This window comes from Anolis sagrei, chromosome 1 (genome assembly GCF_037176765.1).
Source record: "Anolis sagrei isolate rAnoSag1 chromosome 1, rAnoSag1.mat, whole genome shotgun sequence".
Lineage (NCBI taxonomy): Eukaryota > Metazoa > Chordata > Lepidosauria > Squamata > Dactyloidae > Anolis > Anolis sagrei.
Window position 1 is genome coordinate 130,933,909 of NC_090021.1, and position 18,231 is coordinate 130,952,139.

An 18,231-nucleotide genomic window follows, 5' to 3' on the forward strand; every position below is an offset into this window, starting at 1 on the left:
AACAAAAAAAATCCCATGAATCCCTGGGAAGGAGCATGGGTTGAGAACCACTGCTTTAAAGCATTAAAGAAAATCTTCAGTGGGAATGACTACCAGGCAAATGTGTAAAACTTGTTCAGACTAGCTGGATCTCTCTTAAGTCGCCCTTGCTGTAAACCCCCAATGTATTAATGTAAACCCTTGCTGTAAACCCTCTATGTCTCTGCTTTACCTAATCGTGAATTCTTTTAAAAATGTACTATGTCCTTCTGTATTTCAAGCCTGGACTTGTGACTGAATTGACCTGAGTAGCATTGATAGTTATCAAAAGTGACTCCAGGAAAAATGTTTTGTCTGTTATGAGTGCTTTCCTCCCAGCTCTTTGCTGACATCTGGTGTGCAGAAAAGGCTAAGCACTTTAAATAAAGTATTAATATCTAATTATGTCAAAGGGGCTGCGGTAGTGCAGCGGGATAAACTGTTAAACTGAAGAACTTGCTGATTGGAAGTTCAGTTCGAATCCGCAGAGCAGAGTGAGCTCCTGATGTTAGCCCCTGCTTCTATCAACCTAGCATGGAGTGCTGTTACCTTCCTGCTGGAGTGGTACATATTGATCTACTCACATTTGCATGTTTTAGAATTGTTAGGTTGGCAGAAACTGAGGCTAACAGCGGGAGCTCACCCTGCTCCCCAGATTCAAACTGTTAACCTGTTGGTCAGCAAGTTTAGCAGCTCAGTGGTCCATTACTGTATGTTAATTAAGCTTTTAAAACAAAATAAAAGATTTGTAGCAATTAAAACTTGTGCCCCAGCTGTGCCCGTTTCTTGAAAAGTCTGACTTGGCCACGGTGGTCCATGCTCTTGTTACATCCCAAATAGACTACTGCAACGCACTCTACGTGGGGCTGCCTTTGAAGACTGCCCAGAAACTTCAACTAGTCCAACAGTCGGCAGCCAGTTTGCTCACCGGAGTGACGTACAGGGAACAGACAACTCCTTTGTTACGCCAATTCCACTGGCTACTGATCAGATTCCAAGCACAATCCAAAGTGCTGGTTTTAACCTTTAAAGCCCTAAATGGTTCTGGCCCAGACTACCTGTCCAAATGTATCTCCTGCCACGAACCATCACGAAGTTTAAGATCTTCAAGAGAGGCCCTGCTCTCGATCCCACCACTATTGCAGACACAGTTGATGGGGACGAGAGACAGGGGCTTCTCAGCAGTGGCCCCCCGCCTATGAAACGCCCTCCCTAGAGATATCAGATTGGCCACTTCCCTCTTGTCTTTTAGAAGGAAAATCAAGACCTGGTTATGGGACCAAGCGTTTGATCTGTGAGCAGCAAGTGGAAGAAGATCACACAAGTTACGGCAATGAATTGACCCAGATTGATTTTTGGATTTCGATTTTAATGGATGTGTCTTAATTGTTTTAATTGTTGTTACAATATTTTTAATATTTTGATTTTACTGTGGTTATTTTTCTGATGCTAGCATCGTATGATGCTTTTGTTAGGCTGCCCTGAGTTCCCCTTCGGGGGGAGAAGGACGGGGTATAAATATAGGAAATAAAATAAATAAATAAATAGTGCTTAATATTTACAAGTTTACGTTTATTTTTTATGTACAGAGGCAAGTGTGCTGCTCACACTGCCAAGATTTCCATTAGTGACCATTTAAACATGATACACAATATATACATATGCACACACATATACACATGACCCAAGCAATTTCAGTTTCTTCAAAACTTAACAGCCATGATTCCAAACTGAGTTTAATGCCACTCATATGAACACCTATGATATAGTGCATAGTTTTTTTTCCTAATCTATTTGAGTGCAGGGTATCTCATCTCCCAATTTTTTAATATAATTCTGCCTGGCAGAAGTGCTGCTTCAGAATAAAAGTGCATTTCTTCAAAAGCTGTCCCTTTCTGAGTACATTTGGCTTCAGATTCAGTTTCGAAAGCTAAACCATAACTGCAAATTTATTTATTGCCACTTTCACTTATTAAGCGGCAACACACAGGAAATAGACTAGGACAGTGCTTCTCAACCTGTGGGGCCTCAGATAGTTTGGCCTCCAACTCTCAGAAATCCTAACAGCTGGTAAACTGGCTGGGATTTCTGGGAATTGTAGGCCAAAACACCTGGGGACACACAGGTTGAGAACCACTGGACATGGGGATCTCATATATATGTTCAAGCTTATACAAAAGATGAACCCAAGCTATGATTTGGGAACGTCGCTTAAGGTTGCCTTACATGATAGAACTGCAGTTCTGTCACCACCATTTGGTTGGTGGGAATGAACCAAAGCAAAACAACTCTTTATGGGAAAGGTAGTCTAAGGAAAAATGTCCCTTTACTGAAGATAGGCGATTAGCTTGATGAGGAGAGGATTCTTGTAATTCCAGACTCCTCTTGGTCTCTTTAATGCAGGCATGGCAAACATTTCTCCTCTTTGTGCAGGCTGATGGGGAATTAAAACCGGTGAGGTCCATGAAGCTGAAGTTCAGAAATCAAGTATTTCAGCAGTACAAAAACGCTGTTAATTTCTCATGTTGCTCACTGTGGACATAAAAAAAAGAAGATACCCCATTTTAGAATAATGAGCACATGCTAAGGAAAGAAACACGTATTCGCATTATCAGTAAAAATATTTTTTACATATGAGGTTAAAAAAGTCAAGGTTTTCCCCTGACATTAAGTCTAGTCATGTCCAACTTCTGGAGGGTGGTACCCATCTCCATTTCTAAGCCGAACAGTCGGAGTTATTTGTAGACACCTCCAAGGCCACGTGGCCAGCATGACTGCATGGAGCGCTGTTACCTTCCTGCAGAAGCAGTACCTACTGATCTACTCATATTTGCATGTTTTTGAACTGCTAGGTTGGCAGAAGCTGGGCCTAGCAGTGGGAGCTCACCCTGCTCTCTGGATTTGAACCACCAACCTTTCGGTCAGCAAGTTCAGCAGCTCAGTGGTTTAACCCACTCCGTCACCAGAGGTACAATTGAGAAAAATAACTCATGTTTTATACCCTACTACTGGAAGTAATGGGAAGAAAAGTGCATCTCGGTTGCAGTGATATACAACTCAAGCTACATTTTCCAGTTTTATTTCTCATCAGTATTGAATTAGTGTGTGTGAAAAGACTGCTATTATTATTATTATTATTATTCAAACTTATATGCCGCCACTCCCCTAGGGCTCGGAGCGGCTTACAAGAACAAACTAGAATCTAACACAATTTAAAACAACATATCAAAGATCAAAAGCCTGTTGAAACAGGTATGAGGTCTGCAAGAGAGCAAAACAGCAACATAATAATTAATGCAATATTCAGTAAGAGGTGTACAGCCCCTCTGGATTGGCAGGATCTGGATCTGCAATTTTAAGTGATCATGGATCATTGCGCCTCATATTAATAAACAGAAATATAGATACAAGATATCAAAGACCAACGAAGACTAGAGGGAAGTCAACAAATACTTTTATTTTTTATTTTGGAGGGATTTTTCTCCCCCCCCCCCCCTCCCCTTCCTGCTACTACCTCTTCCTTTCCTACTATTCTCTTAACTATAACAATAATTTTCTCCCACTTTAGATGTAAAATTTATACTTTTTTTTAACTTTATAAAATCTCTGAATAAAAATATTTCAAAATAAATAAACAGAAGTGTTATGAACATGGACATGTTGAAACGTGCACATTCACATTGCCATCTTTTAATCTTATAGGATGTGATGGTTCATATTTTTTTTGTACTTGCAGGGGGTCCTGAAACTGAATGAACCCTTGTGGATACAGCGAGCCCACTGTACCGACACTTTTCAGCTAGGTCAGTGATTTGTACAAAATTAAGCTTCTTGCTTCCCTCTTCTTTGGGTCCCATTTCCAAAGCTTCCTTCCAAAACAATTAATTCCAAATAGTACACACTTGAGGTTTCAGGTTTCTTACTTGCCTTTGTAACTGTTTTTGTTGGGCTGCGGCAGCACAGTGGTTAAAATGGCTAGCTGCAGGAAAAGCTGTTGACCGGAAGGTTAGCAGTTTGAAGCTGCGAGTTTGGCTGAGCTCCCGACTGTCAGCCCTAGCTTCTGCCTACTTAGCAGTTCGAAAGCACTGGCTGACAAATTCACATTCCAAGTCAGTACATCCCTAATTCCCAATTCGGTCCTTCTTTGATACCATCGTCAGCTGTAATGATTGAGGCATCATCGCTATAAGCACCACATGCAAAGTTATTTTCAGCAACACCCTTTGTTTCCTACTGCTTTAGGCCCTTTCTCACCTCCTGCTGGACCGGAAATCTAAATCAGGGAATTAAAAAAAACAAAAACCTTTCTCTCCCCCATGCTTTAAATTTCCGTAGTTTGATGCCATAAGATCACTTTCAACAAACTTGACACACACAACACACTGGATTATAACACAGCAGACACTGCACTGCTAGCAGAATTGTTTCTGAATGCATATTAGTCAGCAGTTGCTTATGAAGGCTTTAATGGGGCAGACCATTTTAATTCTTGAACTACTGCCCAGAACTCACCAAACCAATAAAGGATTCAGATATTCCCCCCCAAAACAAGTCTGAATACAGTATACTAGTAATTAGCTTCACTGAAATTTGACCGACAAACTACATGCCAATAAGTGGTGTAAAAAAGTGACCATGTTTAAATTTCCAGCACTTTAAAGTTCAATTTTAACCTGATGACTTCCCTTGCATGTTCATGGTGCTCATAAAGTACTACATATTTACAATAAAGAGCTCACAGATGCTGAGTATTAATTAGTGCAAAAAGTATCAATTATTTTTCTTCCAATAAAAAAATCGAAAATTTATAATGGCAGCAAAATGTTTGCTGAAAATATGAATAAACATAAATAATAAAGAGAGTTATGCTGGGGAAAATGGAAGGAAAAAGGAAGAGGGGCCAACCAAGGGCAAGATGGATGGATGGGATCCTTGAAGTGACTGGATCGACCTTGAAGGAGCTGGGGGTGGTGATGGCTGACAGGGAGCTCTGGTGTGGGCTGGTCCATGAGGTCACAAAGAGTCGGAAATGACTGAACGAATGAACAACAAATTAAAAATACTTTATTTATAGACCACCCTCTCTCCCTGAGGGAGCTCAGAGCAGTTAAAGTGTTGGGGATAACAATCTTCTCAAGCCTCCTCTATTTAATGTTTTGTCTGTTTATAATGTGATGTTTTATTTCCTGAAGTGTATGTTTTCTTTGGTTTGCAGTTTCCTTAGCTCTATGTACTAGAAGCAGTGGGAAGGGCTGCAGATCACGTGACTGTTTAGAATGTATTTTTAAACATGATGACAGTTGAAGAATGACAATTAAGGCTTGAGTCAGTTGAGTAAAACAAATGCGTTACTTTAAAAGAAGTCTACTTGAATCTTTGTCTGCTGAGAGCATTGAATAGAAACAAGATATTTACTAGCCCAGCAATCATCCATTACTCAATAAACTAAAGGAACACCTCCTTAACTCTGCTACCCAATAGGCTGTGATCCTAACAAGTCATAATCCGTATCCCAATATAAAGGTCGTTTGCATCATATGTGATGAACATGTCTTCAGGCTGAGATATATTGGAACATGATCCAAGTATTGTTAGTGGGTTAAACCCCTGTGCCGGCAGGACTGAAGACCGACAGGTCGCAGGTTCGAATCCGGGGAGAGGCGGATGAGCTCCCTCTGACAGCTCCAGCTCCGCATGCAGGGACATGAGAGAAGCCTCCCACAAGGATGGTAAAACATCAAAACAACTGGGCGTCCTCTGGGTAACGTCCTTGCAGATGGCCAATTCTCTCACACCAGAAGCGACTTGCAGTTTCTCAAGTCACTCCTGACACACACAAAAAAAAGTTTCTTAGATACGGTTATCATGATTTTCTATGATGACTGGTAGACTGCATGTTTTGTATCTTAAAAACTAGAGCTGATAGGGGAAAATTGGTGTCATTTTTGGGATCAGCATGTATTTAGAAACATGTATAACATTTGAGGCACCAAAATGCATGTTGGCCAGTGTCATCTAATTTATTAAAGAGAAGTCAGCAGACAAATTCCTGAAAGACTGGGAGCTTTTTTAGATTTATATGAAGAGGAAAGAAGGGAAGATTATGCTTGCCTGACTTGAAGACTGAAAAAGTAGCTTAGTTTTATATTAAAGAGAAGTTTAAGAATTCTCGATCTTGAAGCTGAAGAGTGGAGAAATTAACTTTTACATTTTGGAGGTAAAAGAAAAATCCAGCTGTTAGTGTCTAATGTTAACTATTTTTAGTTTGGGTATTATATTACTGTTTGCTTTCATTGCAGATGCTGATTGAACATGGCCATAGAGCTAGAAAGTCACACAACACAGGGACTGTGGTGCAGCTGTCTGAATATCAGCTGCATTAAGATCACTTCTGACCACAAGGTCATGAGTTTGAAGCCAGCCCAGGTCAGAGTGAGCTTCCAACCAATTGTGTAGCTTGTTGTTGACCTTTGCAATCCGAAAGACAGTTGCATCTGTCAAGTAGGAAAATTAGGTACCACCTATGTGTAGGGAGGCTAATTTAACAAAATTTACGAGGCCATAAAAAAGACTCCAGCAAAGCACTCCAGCAAAAAGCATGTGGGGAATGCGCAAGTAGTTAATCAGTATCGCAGACGGACGATGAAAGTGACAGCTCCCCTGGAGGCCAGAAAAAGTTAAATAGCCTCTGACTGTCTCTATCTGTTGTGTGTCTTGGCATTGAATGTTTGCCATATATGTGTACATTGTAATCTGCCCTGAGTCCCCTGCGGGGTGAGAAGGGTGGAATATAAATACTGTAAATAAATAAATAAACAAACAAACAGTGATTCCGGCCATAAATGCCTTCGACAATATATTTACTTATGCATGAAAGGTTTACTACCTTTTCCAAAGCATCAGCTTCCGGCTTTTGTTGTGGCACCTCACATAGAAAAACATCAACAGGACCCTTTGTACTCTTTATGCGGACTTCTATACAGTTCTGCAAGAAATCAGTCTTTGTTAAGAACAGGAAGAGACACAAACTGCAGCAAAATATTCCAGTAAGTCAGGAACAGAGAACCCATAGTCCACAGGCCAAGCCCTTGACTCATCCTACAAGCTCTTTTCCAAATCTCCACTGACCTTCCTACAACTTCGCCATTGTCAAGTACCTTTTGGATCACCACAACATGAAAGGTAACCCTTCTGTTGCAGGAAAACTGAAGGAATCTTCAGCTCAAAGATTCAATTAAGGATCAGAGATAAGAGCTGAGATTCCTATCTCAGGGACTTCCACACAGCCCTATATCCCAGAATATCCAGGCAGAAAGGCAAAGGTAAAGTTTTCCACTTGACATTAAGTATAGTCGTGCCCGACTTTGAGGGGTTGGTGCTCATCTCCATTTCTAAGCCGAAGAGCCAGCGTTGTCCATAGACACCTCCAAGGTCATGTGGCCAGCATGACTGCATGGAGCACCGTTACCTTCCAGCAGAAGTGGTACCTATTGATCTACTCACATTTGCATGTTTTCAAACTGCTAGGTTGGCAGAAGCTGGGGCTAACAATGGGAGCTCACACCGCTCCCAGGATTCAAACCACCGATCTTTCGGTCAGCAAGTTCAGCAGCTCAGCGGTTTAACCCACTGTGCCACAAGGGGCTCTCCAAGGCAGAAAAACCCATATATATGCTTTGAACTGGGTTATCTGAGTCTAAACTACCATATATTCCAGTTCAAAGAGGATGTGGGATTTTATTAAGCTGTGTGGAAGGGGCTTCAGATAACAGAAAGCTGTGAGCTAGGAATTTATGCCTTTTGGGTGGAGGCCTGAGACAGCTTCTACCTTTTGACATCATAGATATAATAACTTCTGGACAGGAGAAGGGTTTGAAATCTAGGTTCTTGTGGGTTTTTTCGGGCTATAGAGCCATGTTCTAGAGGCATTTCTCCTGATGTTTCGCCTGCATCTGTGGCAAGCATCCTCACTACCTCTGAGGATGCTTGCCATAGATGCAGGCGAAACGTCAGGAGAAATGCCTCTACAACATGGCTCTATAGCCCGAAAAAAACCCCACAAGAACCTAGTGATTCCAGCCATGAAAGCCTTCGACAATACATGGTTTGAAATCTCTTTTGTCATAGCGTTTTCTCATTCTTTTATATCTGGAATTGACAACTGGGGAGCACAAACCAAACACAAACAGGATGTGGTACCACAACCATCTTTTGCTGAAGGGCACACACTGTTCTAATTTTATTCCCAAACAAGTTTGCGCACCTTCTGATTCAATCCTGATCAAATGCTTTTGAAAATATTCCATTGAAATTCTAGGCTAAGTGTTTCACTGTGAGATTTCAGGAGTATATAATGACACTTTTTATTTCTGCAAAGAGGAAAACCACCGACTTCAGGTGGTACTTACAGCGTACTTAACAAAATGACTGTATTGAAAAACAGCAACAAATCTTTTCAAAATAAGAATGGAAATTATGGTGCTAGTCTTTGTAAAGATGGTTTGTTTTTTTTTACACACCCACCCATCCAACCTAGTCCCACTGATTTGAAATATTTTTCAAGCAGCTCTTACCATTTTAGGGGGTGGCACCTCCATTCTGGTTTCTTCAGGCGCTTTAATGGCAATAATAATCTGGTCTTGAAATGCCTCAATGCTACGAATATCTTGATAGGTCACGTAAGCTAGTGTACACAGCAGTTAAGGTGTTTTTATAGCAGCCTTTGGTCGAACATATACTTTATTACATACATATTTCTGTGTGTGTATGTCCCTTCAACCTGCAGGTCAGGTTATGGAACTCCATTGATTTCTAGGATTTTCTTAGACAAGGTTGAGCCAGATATTAGTCATGGGTCCAACATTTGCCCCATTTGTTTGATTCGTGTTTCGGTTTCATTCCATCTATTTGGATAGCACAAAATGGAATGGCTTCTCCTGGAATGAAAATGCAATTGATATGAAAGGTAGATGGGAGCAGGTACCAGCTTCAAGCCTGCCTTTTGGATTGATTGCCTGGGGCCTGGCAGGGCCTGCAGCCGAGTCCTGAGTAAGGAGCTCTCCTTGGGACTTAGCTGCAGGCCCAGGCACGTAGGCAGGGAAGCCTGCACCCATAGTCCCAAAGCACCCGGGCCTCAAGGTGCAGACTCCTTACGCGGCACTCAGCTGCAGGCCCTGTGAGGCCCAGGTGCATACGCCCAAAACCCGCACCTGTAAGCCCGGGCACTTTGGGCCTATGGGTGAAGCCCCAAGTCCCCCCCCCCCCCACCCCCGATGATAATGGGCCGAAAGAAAACAGATATTTCAGCCCTGAAAAAAAAGAGACAAAGATCTGACCTCCTGATTTCAGGAGGCTGAGACGAAAATGGATTGGGTCCCCCACTGAAAGCTGGGACACGAAACAGATCAAGGTAAGTCCCGAATACACATGACTACCAGATATGGTCTTGCCACTTCCTTCCTCTGAAATATAACCCACAGCACCTGGTATTCACTGGCAGTCTCCCATCCAAGTACCAACCAGGGCCAACTCTTCTTAGCTTCCAACTAATACCACACTTATCATTGTGTAAGATAAAGTCTTGAAATTTTTCAACTCCAGCTAATAAAAAAAATGTCTGTTGATACTAGAAAAAGGATATCTTGAGTTTTCTTTATCATCTGTTAAATCAAACAATTGGTGGGCACAGTCCTTGATTAATTCATCCAGTGCCTCTTCCATTGCTGTCAAATCATAAATTTCATCTCGTAACTTTTGCTGCTCTGGCGTCCTTCTAGTGATATTCTTAATATCCGATCCACTAAGACAAAACAAAATATTTTTAGTCTTATAGTTGGCATTCTCCCTAAAGAAAAATGTGTCATAATACTTATTAATTCTGATGGTGATGTTGATTAGAGCACAGCCAGTCTTTGACAGTAAATACTGTGTACTACTACTACTACTACTACTAATAATAATAATAAAACACCTTTATTTATAGATCACCCTATCTCCCCAAAGGGACTCAGGGTGGTTTCCAACAAATATGGCAAACATTCAATGCCAAAAGAAAACCATACAATACTTTATGTCAGGTCAAGGCATATTAAACAATATAGAACAACCTAAATGTAACTTAATAAACAAAATAGCAATAAATAAATAAAAATATCATAAAATACAAAAATCCTGATAAAACACACTCAAAATAAAAAATAGAACCGATTATATCGGAGCTCCATCAGGCGAGGTTCAACACTCCAGTGACCAGGAGTACTAAAATGGACCTGATCAACTACAAGAGGGCTGTGTATCACCTCTGAACAGCTACATATTTCACAAGACAATGGATACACACCAGCAGCCCAATTCTATGTGGAGTTTGGCAGGTTTAGTAAACTCAATTGTTGCTTGAAAGTTGTGATTGTCAACTTACACCCACTCAATATGATTCTTGGATCTTTTCTGAATCAGATGGATTCCGTCTAGCACATTTGTGATATCGTACACTCTTCGTTTCCGCACTCCCAGCTTACGGGAAACCTCATTCAAATCGAGAACACCTTGTGGAGCAGTTCTGATAAGCTCCATGAATCGCTGGGTCAAATGAACCAGGGAGCCGTCATAACGTGGTTTTTTGCTTTTCCCAAATTCTGTACGGGTTTAAATAGCAGTTTTATTTAGTTATTAGAAGAAGAAAAAAACAGAAGACAGACATAAAGTTTATAATTATACACATTAATAATAATAATAATAATAATAATAATAATCTTTATTTATACCCCGCCACCATCTCCCCAAAGGGACTTGAGGCAGCTTATATGAGACCAAGCCCAACAACACATCAGTGAAAACAACAAAGCAATAAGCAAACAATTAATATAACTTACATATAGACAATAACAATAATTGTCGAAGGCTTTCATGGCCGGAATCACTGGGTTGTTGTAGGTTGTAGTGACCTCACTACCTCTGAGGATGCTTGCCATAGATGCAGGCGAAATGTTAAGAGAGAATGCCTCTAGACCATGGCCATACAGCCCGAAAAACCCTACAACAACCCAATAACAATAATATCTTGTCTACTGTCTTGTGTAGACTTTCCATACAAAGCAGATGAGACATTGTGCGGCCCTCCTTTCCTAGCCTCAGGTCATGCACAAAAGGCATACATGAAAACATTCTAATGCCTGGTAGCAGTGTTGTCATTATGATGAGCAACAGCTATGACCATTGGCAGTCATCCCATAGACACTGGGAGTATACCTATCACGGTAATCAGGCTCTCTACTTTTCAGAGTAGTGTTGTCCCCTTTCCCATACCTCTCCCCAATTTCAGGGTGATTGTGTAGAGACTACTGCAGCTGTTGCACAAGCATGGCAACATTTTCTCTTTATCTCTCAGAATGATTTAGCTATCACTTGGTTAAAAACTGGAGACAACCGCTTTCTTTCAAATATTTACCATACTTTGACAGAGACAGGACTTTTCTTTAGGTAGATTTAAATAGAGTTATCATATTTTCACAAACAAAATATTCACTTGTCACCTGACTACACTTGGCCTTTCACATTCACTAATATGATTATTTGTGGGTTTGTTACCCCTCCTCATGAGGCCCAAGGCCACCATGGGCACTTCCAAGCAGTCATATAATCCCAGAATATCAAGGCAAAAAATCCCACAATATCTGCTTTGAACTGAATTATCTGTGTCTGCACTGCCATATATTCCAGTTCAAAGCAGATAATGTGGGATTTTATTCAACTGTGTGGAGGGGGCCCATGTTGACATTTCCGCTGCAGCCTTGGACTTCTGGAAGGGGAACAGCAGCAATTACCAGCAATTACTGTGTAAATGTGCATGCACCAGCCTCAGGCTTCAGGATGGCATAGGAACAACAATGCCCTTCGCCAATCATGTCAGAACTATGCCGCTGCAAGGATTTTGAAAGCAGGCCATTCCTGAGGCTTTACCAATCCCTTGGCTTTGCAAGAGGTGAGGCAGCAGCAAATCCCCTGCTTGCCAGCTCCACAAGCAATCCGTGCCCTGCCCTGGGGTTAGTTTTTCCACTTTCTCGGGTTTCCTATGCTCCGAACCCTTGTGAACATGGAGAACTGACTATTCTTCAAACAACTGACGGTTGATAACTCTCACTTTAAATGCCCCTACTGTGTAAGCATCCGGATGTCCCCTGCAAGGACGTTGCAGGGGACGTCCGGATGTTTGCTGTTTTACCACCCCTGTGGGAGGCTTCTCTCATGTCCCCGCATGGGGAGCTGGAGCTGACAGAGGGAGCTCAACCCGCTCCCTCCAGATTTAAACCGCTGACCTGTTGGTCAGCACAAGGGTTTAAGCCATTGTGCTGACCGGGGGTATGTAAGTGGTGATCATTGGTACTATAATTATTCCCAACCTGCACTGCATTTAAATAGTAACAACTTTGATCTTCCTTTCACCCCTCCCTGCATTTGCCCAAAGTTGCCTCCATTCCATTTTCCCCACAAAGCCAGAGACTCCCACAGCTGTCTCACTCAGGCTGTATAAAATCCAGATTATCTGCTTTGAATTGGATTATCTGGCAGTGTAGACTCAGATAATTCAGCTCAGATCAGATAATGTGGAATATCTGCCTTTATATTCTTGATTATATGGCAGTGTAGAAGGGCCCTCAGGTAGCTCACTTTCCCTGTCCAAATCTGATTCTCTTCTCCCCACAACCCTGAGTCACTTTCTCTGGCAAAGGGAGGTCCTTTGTTCTTCTTAATATTTAGGTGATAAGCCTAATCCAAAATGTATTTGAGTAATATTTTAATTGCAAATGTAATATAATTTAGAGAGAGAATGTAGTCTCTAAATAGAGTTTTGGAACAATCAAGATAGATTTTGGGGTTTTGAGTGGAGAGCACACTTACTTCTAACTCTCACAAAAGTTGCACCTTCATCTAATTGTTGATTGCTGACAGATATAAACTGTAGATCATCTTCATTTTCAGTTTTAAATCCTGCCTGTGAAGATAAAAAGAATAATTAGAACAGTGTTTCTGGAAATTCATCTATTGCTCACGTAGGGCCCTTCTGCACAGCCATATAACCTAGAATATGAAGGCAAAAACACCCTACAATACATTGCCATATATTCCAGTTCAAAGCAGATAATGTGGGATTTTATTCAGCTGTGTGGAAGGGGCTGTAGTTTGTAAGCTGTAGCCACACAGCTGACCTATGATAACTTGGGGACCTTTTCACTCTGCAGTTATGGCCTCATGATTCCGTTTTAATGACCATGGCTACATCCTATAAAATCCCAGGGTTTGTAGTGCTGGTGGTTGGGGGAGGGGGCAGTTGAGGAGCCCCCCAAATTGGAAATTCTAGGTGTTCCTTCTAAACCGTTGCTTTCAGAAGTCTATAGGAAAATGCTGCCAGTTAAAGTGGAAGCATAGTGCTACAATTGTGAAGCGACCGGGGTGTGGCGCAGCTAGTTAGTAGCCAGCTGCATGAAATCACTACTGACCGAGAGATTATAAGTTCGAAGCCAGCCCAGGTTGGGGTGAGCTCCTGACCATTAATAGTCTATCTTGCTGTTGACCTATGTAGCCCGAAAGACAGTTACATCTGTCAAGTAGGAAATTTAGGAACCACTTTATGCGGGGAGGCTAATTTAACTAATTTATGACACCATAAAAAAAACAACCTTCCAGCAGTGTGTGGAAGAATGAGGAAGCACTCCATCAAGGACTCAGTGTCACAAGTGGATGGTAAAGTGGAAGCTCCCGCTGTGGCCAAAATCGAGCATACCCTCATGAAGCTGGAAAGCTGGAATGTTAAATTGCCTCTGTGTCTATCTATATATGTTGAATGTCTAATAGCATTGAATGTTTGCCATGTATATGTGAATTGTAATCCACCCTGAGTCCCCTATGGGGTGAGAAGGGTAGAATATAAATACTGTAAATAAATAAATAAGCAAATAAGTGTGAAAGCATCTGTGGACCCTTCTAGGCAGTCATATAAACCAGAATATCAAGGCAGAAAATCACTGCTTTGAACTGGGTTATCTGAGTCCACACTGCCATATATTCTAGTTCAAAGTAGATAATGTGGGATTTTATTCAGATGTGTGGAAGGGGCCCATGTGTCCAAAATGCTCATCCTGTAACAAATGTGACATAATCATGCTATTACACTATGTAACATAATTTTTGTTCCTGGGTTATAAATGTCACTTTCAAAGTGGGTTGTATCATTAAAAACATTGAAAAAGTTTGTTAAACTACAAAAACAAAAACATCTTTGCGGGACATCCTGCTATAGTTTTTCAATGGATATCTCAAGTCTCACCCAATTCAACATAATTTATGGCAGCCACAAAAAACAAAGTTTCTGGAGTAGAACAACTATTTTCAAACTAAGTTCTGCACAATTAAACTGGGAATAACACTTTCCAACCTGGAAAATATATTTTTCAAGTTTTGCTACATAGTGTTATTTATATCTCCACTTTTGAATGAGACTCAACGCTGATACAGGGGATATTGGTACAAAGGCTTTATGGATAATCTGTAACAATGTTTGCTCTTGAAATAATTCCTCCAACAAAAGAGATAGGAACGCTGGCAGGAAAAGTGGACAAAAAGGTCCTCCACAAAGGTAGTAAAAAGCGAGGAGATCTAGCTTCTTGTATATAAATACATAGCTATAGACCTTTCGTGTTCTAGCTTTCTAAACATACATGACAGAAAAGCAGAACACAAATAATGAAGAAACTAAGGGCCCTTCCACACAGCCATATATCTCAGAATATCAAGAAAGAACATCCCACAATATCTGCTTTGAAGTGGGTTATCTGAGGCCACACTGCCATATATTCCAGCAGAGGCTGGATGGCCATCTGTCTGGGCTGCTTTGAATGCAATTTTCCTGCTTCTTGGCGGGGGGTTGGGCTGGATGGCCCACAAGGCCTCTTCCAACTCTATATGGTAGCGAGGACTGAGACAACCCAGTTCAAAGCAGATATTGTGGATTACCTGCCTTGATATTCTGGGGGCCCTTCCATTCAGCAATATCCCAGAATACTTGTAAGGTAGGTAAACAAACACAATATAGTCAATGCAATAGGAGAACTGTAATGACCATACAGTGTTCCTTCACTTACTGTGGGTGTTACGTTCCAGGACCTCCCGCAATAAGTGAAAAACTGTGATGTAGGGACTTGCTATTTATCTTAATATTTATACATTATTTTAGGAGTTATATGCTATTTTAAGTCTTTATACACTTAAAAAAAGTGAAGGAAAGGAAGGAAAGGCCCTTCAAGGCTGGAGGGAGGACTGAGGAGGGAAAGCGCCTTGGAGAGCAGCAGCAACAAAAACCCACAAAACAGCAAAAAAACAAACAAACAAACAAACACCCTGCGATATATATTTTAAATTAATATTTTTTGAAAACTGCAAAACAGCGAGCCTGCTGAAACCGAACCGTGAAGTAGTGAGGGAACACTGTATAGGATATAGTGACAGTGAATTGGGGGTTTTGGTGTCACTATATGCTATACTGCATAGACTATATTGTGTTTGTTTACGGCCCTTCCACACAGCCATATCAAAGCAGAAGATCCCACAATACCTGCTTTGAACTGGGTTATCTGAGGGCCCTTCCACACAGCCCTATATCCCTGAATATCAAGGCAGATAACCCACAATATCTGCTTTGAATTGAGTTATTTGAGTCCATATAATCCAGTTCAAGGAGCCCCTGGTGGCACAGTGGGCTAAAGCGCTGAGCTGATGAGCTTGTTGACTGAAAGGTCACAGATTTGAATCCCAGGAACAGCGTGAGCTTCCGCTGTCAGCCCCAGCTTCTGCCAAACTAGCAGATCAAAAACATGCAAATGTGAGTAGATCAATAAATATCGCTCCGGTGGGAAGGTAATGGTGCTCCATGCAGTCATGCCTATGGCCACATGACCTTGGAGGTGTCTATGGACAATGCTGGCTCTTTGGCTCAGAAATGGAGATGAGCACCACACTTGAGAGATGGACACGACTGGATGTCATGTCAGGGAAAAAGCTTTACCTTTTCCTAACCCAGTTCAAAGCAAATACTGTGGGGTTGTATACAGCTGTGTGGAAGGGGCCTGAGTCCACGCTGCCATATATCCCAGTTCAAAGCAGATAATGTGGGATTGTCTACAGCTGTGTGGAAAGCCCCTTAGGCCCATCTACACTGTGGAATTGAGGCAGTCTGGCCCTGCTTTATGGCTCAAGGCCCTGGGAGTTGCAGATGGGTGTGCTCTTTCCCCCTTTCCCCTCCAAGCCAGAAAAGGGAAGAGTGCCTCCAAGTGCAGTCATGCTGGCCACATGACCTTGGAGGTGTCTACGCACAATGCCAGGGTGGAGTGAGCACCCAAAAGGAAAGAGCCCGGCCTCGTCCTGGTTGTTTTCAGGCTAGGTCCAGAGAAAGAGATTTCCCCTCCTCCTTTCCTCTTTGTGGCTTTTCTCCCACCCAGGAAAAATTCCCAGACCCTGCCAAAGGAGAGGCGCTTCTAAGCAACCCAGCCAAGAGGGAAGACTCACTTCCTGCCAGTCCAGCGACTCCTCCAAGCTCTCGGGCGAGACCGGGGCCGCCATCCTGGCCCAGCCTCTTCCTCCTCCTCTTCCTTTTCCTCCTCTGATGGGAGGAGGAGCCGCGGGTGACGAGGCAGAGGCAGCCAGCAGGGCCCGCCTCCAGTGGCTTCCCCATCCCCGCCAGCTCTCCATGTTGGACAGAGACTGAGAATCCTCCATAGGGACTACCAAACGCAGCGTTGCCCCAACCTGAATCAAGGAACAGACTAAGCCAACCAGAGAAGTCAGCCATAGCAGAGCACCTAATCAGCCAACCTGGGCACAGCATATTATTTGAGAACACAGAAGTGCTGGACCAGCCTCAACCAGCATGTCAGGATACACAGAGATGCTATTGAAATCCACAAGCATGGGATCAATTTCAACACAAAGGAGAAAACCATGAAAATGAACAAAATCTGGCTACCAGTATTTAAAAAAACTCTAAAATCAGGACAGTCAATAAAGAGCAACACTCAGGGGAATTCCTGACATGAAACAATCAAGGCCAGCTAACACCTCCCAACAAAGGATTCCCCAGGCAGGAATCAGCCAGTCTTTGCAGCTGCAGTGCTAATCAAGGTGGCCATTTGCAACATTCACATCTATATAAATATAAATGTAATGTCCGTTTGTGGGATTAACATAATTCAAAACCCACTGGACGAATTGACACCAAATTTGGACACAACACGTATCAGGCCAAAGAGTGACCATCACTAAAAAAATATGATTTTGTCATTTGGGAGTTGTAGTTGTTGGGATTTATAGTTCACCTAAATTAAAGCATTCTGAACCCCACCAATGATAGAATTGAACCAAACTTCCCACACAGAACCCCCATGACCAACAAAAAATACATAAGGCCATCCAGTCCAACTCCCTTCACCATGGCAAGAAAATGTAATCAAAACCCTCCTGACAAAGAGCCACCCAACCATAGATATAGATACATATGATTGACACACACAGAGATATAGTATCCTAGATTTGAAAAAAAAGGACAATGATATGTTGCCTGTTTCTGTGTAGGCAAACCTGACAATCTCTACATCAACACTGACAAAGAAACAGCAAGAAATACTGTTTACCCACAAGCAGCAATAAATTATATATATTACAATCCAACACTTTCTCATTACTTCATTTTCCAGATCACCAGACTGGGCCACAGCAACGCCTGGCAGGGGAAGACTAATTCAATTATAAAAGTAAATAAAGAACAAATCTCAAACACAGGGAAACTCTAGTCAGGAAACAATCAGAGACAGCTAATCACCTCTCAACAAAGGATTCCCCCAGGCAGTAACAAGTCACACTTAAAAACTTTCAGGCCATCAAATGCTAATGGTCCTTTGAAACATTCATAGCTAGCTCCAACAGACAAGAGTTCTTTCTCCCACCCTGGATTTTCTACTGATAAGTTGTTAATTTGTTCAGTTGCTTCCTACTGAATGAATGGACCAGCTCACAGCAGAGCTCTCAGCTCCTTCAATGTCAATCCAGTCACTTCAAGGATGCCATCCATCCATCTTGCCCTTGGTCGGCCCCTCTTCCTTTTCCCTTCCATTTTTCCCAGCAACATTCTCTTCTCCAAGCTTTCCTTTCTTCTCATGATGTGTCCAA

At 42.0% G+C, this 18,231-nt stretch overlaps 1 protein-coding gene across 1 annotated transcript; it reads right to left on the reverse strand.

The window, feature by feature from the left end:
- Window positions 1-1,569: 1,569 nt before the first annotated feature.
- Window positions 1,570-16,773, reverse strand: E2F6 (E2F transcription factor 6). Its single transcript, XM_067468633.1, has 7 exons — window positions 16,576-16,773; window positions 12,916-13,009; window positions 10,436-10,652; window positions 9,658-9,817; window positions 8,592-8,705; window positions 6,905-7,003; window positions 1,570-2,550 (listed from the first exon to the last, which is right to left on the reverse strand). Exons 1-7 carry the CDS (start codon window positions 16,756-16,758, stop codon window positions 2,548-2,550), a joined length of 870 nt encoding a protein of 289 aa, XP_067324734.1. The 5' UTR covers window positions 16,759-16,773; the 3' UTR covers window positions 1,570-2,547.
- Window positions 16,774-18,231: the final 1,458 nt, after the last annotated feature.